The sequence below is a fragment of the Aptenodytes forsteri genome, unplaced genomic scaffold (genome assembly GCF_000699145.1).
Source record: "Aptenodytes forsteri isolate BGI_AS27 unplaced genomic scaffold, ASM69914v1 Scaffold200, whole genome shotgun sequence".
NCBI classification, from domain to species: domain Eukaryota; kingdom Metazoa; phylum Chordata; class Aves; order Sphenisciformes; family Spheniscidae; genus Aptenodytes; species Aptenodytes forsteri.
Genome location: NW_008796187.1, coordinates 2,376,833 through 2,384,461, shown reverse-complemented (window position 1 = coordinate 2,384,461; position 7,629 = coordinate 2,376,833). Strand labels below are relative to the sequence as shown.

General features: G+C 37.8%; 1 protein-coding gene across 3 annotated transcripts in view; it reads right to left on the bottom strand.

Annotated features, from left to right (window-relative positions):
- Positions 1-7,629, bottom strand: part of WWC3 (WWC family member 3) — a 68,724-nt gene that overhangs the window by 35,614 nt on the left and 25,481 nt on the right. For all 3 annotated transcript variants that reach the window (XM_009287836.2, XM_009287837.2, XM_019474263.1), the window contains exon 7: positions 5,882-5,955. In XM_009287836.2, coding sequence (XP_009286111.1) covers positions 5,882-5,955 — 74 coding nt within the window. The remainder of the gene's footprint in view (positions 1-5,881; positions 5,956-7,629) is intronic.

Here is a 7,629-nt window from a genome sequence, read left to right as displayed (position 1 = left end):
GTGGAGTGTGGGGGGGGGGGGGGAGATTTAGGATCCTTTATGAAACCTGTTTTTCAGCCACATTTTTCTTTCCTACTGGGTATTTTTTAAGATACTAGTCCTTAAGTGTAGTCACTGTAAAAGAGTACTTTTAACTGGCCTAATGCCAGATACTGAGGTCCCTACTGATATAGCAATTTAACATACTCCTGGGGAAAAAACAGTTAATTTTGAGCCATCAACATTCCAGGCATTTTGCCCATTCCCATCCTTGCATAACAAGTGCTGAGGAGCTTGCATTCCAGCTCGAGTAGGTGGTATCAAATGACTGGTTTCCTAGGTAGGCAGACCAACTTGCTGCTTATTTCGGTATTTAAAAATTTCAAATGGAAATGAATACAACAGCTCCTGTTAAGCAGGAAAGCAGGAGGGGCACAGATAAGATGACAAAGGTTTAACCTGGTGATCTTAAGTAAACACTGATTGGAAACGGCAAACTTGCCCTGAAATGGCCATACTAATGTAGCTACAACAATGCCTAGCCCAAGATAATGTAGACGTAGCATGAGGGTGGAGATCAGTACAGCCAGTAGTTTACTACACAAACTACATCATGGGGGCAAAAAAGCACGTATTTTCAGAATTTACAGCATGTCTGAATCATTATATATCTACACAGACCCGCCTAGAAAAAATAGGGCAACCCTTCTGTCATTGGAAATATCTGGGGAACCTAAAAGATTTTGTTAGCATCTATAACCTTTTTCAAGACTGCTATCTGAACCCAGCACTAATGAAATTATACTGCTGAGCTTGAGAAAATTTTGGTTTAGAAGAGGTTATTTATTAAAATATAGCATGAGAAGTGAGATTAAAGTAAAAAAATCACTTTTTGTGAGATGAAAGAGTCTGATTTACAATTACAGTTAACCCCATGTTTAGACCATTACTCAGATTATGAACAAGACACGTGTCTTGGGGAGGGAAATACTCTGAAGCAATACAAAGGTCCTAACTCATGCTCATAAAAGGGACAAATTATGGGTATCCTACAGCTGGCACTTCCTAACCTAACAAGCTCTGGTCTCTCTAGCTTAAACAAGTTCTTCAAACTTACTTTCTCTGAATTTTCCAAGGAAAAAACAATATCCCCCTACATTTAAATGCCTAGACTTTTGGGTGACATACCAGACCACTCTACAGCTGAGGCGTTTGTTACCTGTGGAATGGGAAGACTGGTGGGGATAAAATAAAGAAAAAAATCCAGTTATGATTTGGAGGAGAACGGTGGCTAAGATCACACAAATATGCAGAGACGATCAACATAAATCAGCCCAGCTTACTCTTTTCCTTAGGCTTATAAGGGGCTTATAGTTGGACCCAGTTCTCTGCCACTTCAGGTAACAGGGAACTTCTCCCACATGCAATGCCCAGAGGAGGTAACTGTGGGACTGAAGACACATAATGAAGGGTGTAAGAACTCGGTAATTTCTGATATTTACGGACCCTCTTGAGAGTGGATTACGATTTATATCCAAAGAGAGAGGCTAGAGAAAGGGGAAGAAAGAAATGGAAAGAACAAGAAGCTGGGGAACTCAGCCAAGTGCTCACAAAATTTCTCCACTGTGTCTACTTTGGCTGCTTCTACAAGTATGTGCCACTGTGGCTTTGGCGGACAACACGAGTATGCTCTGTAGAATATCCAGCCTTCCTGGCAGCCCAGTTCAATAACAAAAAGGTCTTAAATAGGCTTAAGACACTCATGAAACCTTCAGAGTCCACTGGCATTTTGCAGATAAAATTAGGTATTCACCTTTAGGAAAACTGCAAAGCCTGCTAAAACCAATGGAGGAGAGGAATTAGTATTTTCCCCAATCCACAGGTAAACTGGTATAATGAACTTTAAAGACAGTTCAAGAGCATGGCTCAGCTCCCTTTATAACCCAAAGAAAAAGTTTTATGTTTAAAAACTGACACTGGGAGATTTAGGTTTAGCTGACATGCCTGAGCCAGATATTTATGTGGTATCAGACAAATTACTTCATCCCTAAATCAGATTTTCAGATTAGTTTAGCAGACTAAAACATACAAATCCACTGAATTTCACTAAAAATTAGGCAATTACACCTTGAAACCTGCCTACACAAGATTAATTTTAACAGGAAAATACTTGACTATGTTATTGTATCAGTACTGGAGTGTTGCTATCAATATCTAACCAACATCCATTTTGTCAGCACAAGCACAAATTGCACTGACACACTTCTGCTTGCACTAGTGCTTTTAAAAGCCCAACTGAAAATTAATTTTGGTAATGAGACCACAAGTTTGCAACAAAGTAACTATTCAGCAACTATACTGAAAAGAAAGAAGTAACATTCTTAAAGGGAATGTGGAAATATTAAGCATAGCTGAGGAGGAGGCTTTTTCAAGGATAAAATGAAACTGCTGACAGCCACTGTATGATTTAAACAACTGAACTGAAAAACAACATCTTTGAATTCAAATTTACAGAAGGCATAAACAAATTACTGCTTTTGCACCCAAATTAGATAAGCTAGTTGAAGATGCTTGGATGTATTAGTTCATTAAAGTCAGCTATCATCAGACTGGATTATAAAAAAAAAATTAAAAAAAATCACAGTTAAAAATTTTGGTGCTTCTTATTGGAGGGATCATTTTACATCTATTGATTAATACACTTCACAGGATATGAGGCACTGCAGCAATGACATTTCATGTAGTCATTATACTGAACTGCACAACTTAAGAGTTATCAAAGAAAAACAATTTGCTTTTGATTTCTCTTTCTATGAAACAGTCTATTCAGAAAAGTGCTCGAGGGGTACCCTTTCCAGTGTGCAAATGCTTTCATGAGAGGTGGTCTCACTGAATTAGCAACTGAAACTAAAAACGGTATTTATCCAGGCAGCTTGGGGCTGTCTGTTCAAAAAGACCATCCTCCCTCCCTCCCGCTTCTCTGGAGGGCCACACTGACAGATCTGAGAGGAGAAATTTCATGGAAATAAGGTACAGTTTATTTAAAAATAATTGGGGGGAACAGAAGAGTAAAGAGCAGAAGAAAAGTGATTGAGCCTCTCCTCAGCATGATTGGCAAGTTAAAAAGCAGAATTTACACGCCTCCTCCCAGAGCCTGGATCAGACAGAGGAGAGAGGACCTCTTCCCCAGTGCGCTGAAGATGTCAGAACCCACAGCTCACAACATCTGAAATACCCATGGGAAAAATTAAATTGCAAATCATCCAACTTCCTTCCAGTGGGAAACTGAAGGGGAAAAAAAAGCTTTGTGAATGTCTTAATTTATGCAAAGGCCAAACCACTCAGTAGTTAGAGAGATTTCTGAAGGAGGAATTAAAATCAAATTATCTTTTATGAGGGAGGAGAGATATTTTGGGAGCATAAGCCAACTTTTCTGCTATCACTGGGTCTCATCTCCTGAATTCCTCAAGACAGTTCATTCAGAAATCCCAACACTGCATTTCCTTGCTAAGACACCACATACAGTGAACATGTTTTTATTTTTAAAAACTTCTTTATTACATATGGCAAATATTCTGCTCGTAACTAGAGCTGTATGATCTTCTGGCTAGATTCACAAGAGTGACTAAAATGTGACACACTGCCCTTCAGTTTGTGGGGCTTTTTTCCTGCTTTCCTTTAAGGGAAAAGACATACTTTTCTCCCACAGTGTATTTTAAAAGTCTCCCATTAAAACTTGGAAATAAGACAGTTTGTCTGCTGTACTTATTTGCTATATGTTTCCACACCCCATTTGACAAGCAAGTAGTCATAATATACTGCTTTACAGTTATGATATACTGTAGCATTTTAATTTTCTACTTTGTAGATTTTAATCCATCACAGCACATTCCGTCACCCACGCTGTGCAGTAACAGTAGATATTTCACCAGCCAAGGGAGAACGAACACAAAGATATTTAGTAGAGACAAAAGCCCTACAGAAATGCCAGCAAGCTAAGGGGAAGGAATGCATGATAAATGAAGAATGCAACCACAGAGATAACTGGTAGGGGCAACGAGCTTTGTGCAGTTCCACTCAAAAGCTGAAAGCTGATTACTTCCGTACAACATACTGGGCAGAATAAGGCTACTATTTTAAAGCAACTAACATGTTTTTGCTAAATAACGGACCATTGTCAGAACTGCTATCCCGGGACAGCAAAACTACCCTTATTGCAATTACTATTCTCTAGTTGGAAGGTTAGTTGCCCAGATTTTCTACACGTAATTAACATCAAACCCTAGCTCACTTCTGAGGTTCAGAAATACTGCATTCCATGCATAAACAAACGTTCAGCATTTCCAGCTGAGAAATGACACACAAGAATGGTACACTATAACACACAAGAAGAGAATTGTTCTGAAAAACACATAGAAAAGGTATGTCAGAAAACCTAACTAAAAACATTTAATACAATCTTCACAGCACCAGTGGCTCTGCTAAACTAAACAGTATAAAACTAAATTCTATCCTTCTTCTTTCAACAACTGTACCGAACCCCTAAATTATCACCGGACTATTAAGTGCTAAGGCTTAAACCTGTGACCAAACAGGACACTGACCAGTTTTTGTTTTGCCCCTTTTTTTGCCCAATTATTTAGCCTTTATTAGGTAAGTCACTGGTATTCACATGCAGTATTTTACAATGCAGACTTTCATTCCAGTTACAAATCCTGAAGATTTAGCTGTGTATCTTTAACACGCTTGCACCAATTTAATTTTGTTTTGAAGCCTGTATTGCATCCAAATGTGGGTAAATTTTCCAACAACAACAAAATGGCGAATTGCCTATAAAGCTTCCAATCCCTGCCAAGGCATATGACAGCATTACGGTTTCTCCCAAAGAAAAAGTCACCATAATATGAAAAAAATGAGGCAAAAGTATTGAACTTTTTTGCTAACCCTTGTTCTCAGAGACGTAAAAAACTGGCAAAATAGACAAAGTAGAATAGAAAGAAGAAAAATCCTAACTGAAAAAAAATTTAAAAACTAAGGTTTTCTAAGTTAACTATACAGAATCTTTTAAGTGTCAGTCAACTTAATAAGAGAATGTTCTATCAACACAAATTAAAATAATCATAAGTGCATAAAATTACTGTGTTCAAGTCATCATCTATATCTACACTTTTGTCCTGAATACATGGCAAACAGTTTGAAAACAATGAGGTTAAATGACGACCCGCTAAACTATACTAGTAGATAGTATTTTTAAAATAGTACTAAGTAAGAATAGACTACTTTTACAAAGCCATGAAAAAACACTGCAAGACTCACCTTCACAAAAGAAATACTTATGATAAGCAATTAGACTGAAGGACTTAGTGAAGAATTAAACTATTTCAAGTATTTTTTTTTATTTTTATCAGAATTTTTTTTCAATCTCAACATTTATTTTTATGTACCCTTTTCTTCAGCTCTGATCATCTCCATTTATCTCACAGGAAGTTCTGCATTCTTTCTTCACTCTGAGTTCACAACTTCAGTACATTGAACTTAGAACACAGGTATGCAAAGCTCTGAACGTACTGACAGACCAGGCTGATAAGTGTAAATTTAAAGACTGTTTATATTGAGGTTTGAGAAAAAGGGGAAAACATGTAAAACAGTTCAATTAAACTACTGCAATTTTGTGTTTATACAGTATAGAACAGGGCTGACATTTAGCTTTATCTCTGCAAACAAATAAAATAATCTTATGATAAAGTCTTATGTTTACCTAAGCTTTTATCTGTGAACTACTCAATAGTAAGCAAATTAGTCTTCCTAAAGACATTTCAGCTAGGAGGCTAGTTCCAGTTCTACTTTGAAAACTTTAATGACAGGAGTAAAAATAAAAACCAACAAGTTTATCTTTAATTACCTTTTCTTGGCCTCTTCATATTGCCAGTTCAGTCTTACTTTGTCTACAAGTCTTGTCTTGTCATCAAACCCAAACTTTTGCAGAGTTGACGAGCAAGGAGAGGGGGGAAAAGAGAGGGAGAAATGAGATTTTAAAAACACTCACACAATAAAGAAAGGGATAAATTAGTCTCACTTACTGGACTCACTAAAAAACCTCAATGCTTTAAGTAATAACATAATAAAAATCAATTTTATGCTTTAGAAATACAAAACTGGTTTATTGCTAAAAATACAGAAGATAAATGAGCCCTTTCAATAAATTATGAACCTGGAAATCAAGGGTTAGCAAATAGAATCACTGATGAATAGTCAAAGTTTTTCAACTTTATCGAAGCCTAAAACATAAAGAGCATTTTTAATCGAAATATTTTACTACTTGATACAGCTATTTTATAGATAGCTTAATTAGAAGTAATTCAGATTACATTCCCTGTACTGTGATGTGTTACCCAGCACTTAGATCATTAGTGCACTTTAAACACTATTACAAAAACAACACCTGATCCTTGAAACAGTTGTAAAATGCACATTTATGCTACAACTCCTACTGTACACAGTCTAGCTTCTACAGCAACTTCTCTCCATCTTAGGGCATCAGCAGTTCCCCTCCTCAGAAGTCTGCGTACGGTCTAATAGTTAAAACCCAAGTTCCTATTTAAATACATTGCTGCACCTCTGGGTTTCTCATCTAACTGCTGCTTTTGCTCTCTTCATCATCACCACATATGGAAAAAATCCACCTCTTTTACTCACATTCCACTACCAATAATGATGTTAATTGTTTTCCTGAATTATGTACTTTATTTTCCTAACAAAAAATCTATACTTGATAAACACAATTTTCAGACTGTATTTGGCTTGTCTTGGATGGCACTCAATGCATATTGTGAATGGGAAAATGCTGCTATTTTCCTTTTGGTAATTCATTCTGGAATTCAATAATCAATGAATTTTTTGCCTTGGTCTTCACCGGCCAGTGCTCGAGCCTCACCACCCAAGGTGCAGATGGCAAAGGCAGGGACTGGGAGAATGAAGAGCCACCCACTGTAGGAGAACATCAGGTTCAAGACCATCTAAGGCCCCTGAAGGTGCACAAGACCATGGGACCCAATGAGATCCATCCGCGGGTCCTGAAGAAACTGGCGGATGAAGTTGCTAAGCCACTATCCATCGTATTTGAGAAGTCATGGCAGGGCGGTGAAGTTCCCACTGATTGGAAAAGGGGAAACATAACCCCCATTTTTAAAAAGGGAAAAAAGGAAGACCCGGGGAACTACAGGCCAGCCAGTCTCACCTCTGTGCCTGGGAAGATCATGGAACAGATCCTCCTGGAAGCTATGCTAAGGCACATGGAGGACAGGGAGGTGATTTGAGACAGCCAGCATGGCTTCACCAAGGGCAAGTCCTGCCTGACCAACCTAGTGGCCTTCTATGATGGAGTGACTACATCTTTAAGTGTAGTGAGTGACTACAATGCTTTAAGTAATAACATAATAAAAATCAATTTTATGCTTTAGAAATACAAAACTGGTTTATTGCTAAAAATACAGAAGATAAATGAGCCCTTTCAATAAATTATGAACCTGGAAATCAAGGGTTAGCAAATAGAATCACTGATGAATAGTCATCAGTGTCTATTGTCACAGGAAGGGCTACAGATGTCATCTATCTGGACCTCTGTAAGGCCTTTGACACGGTCCCCCACAA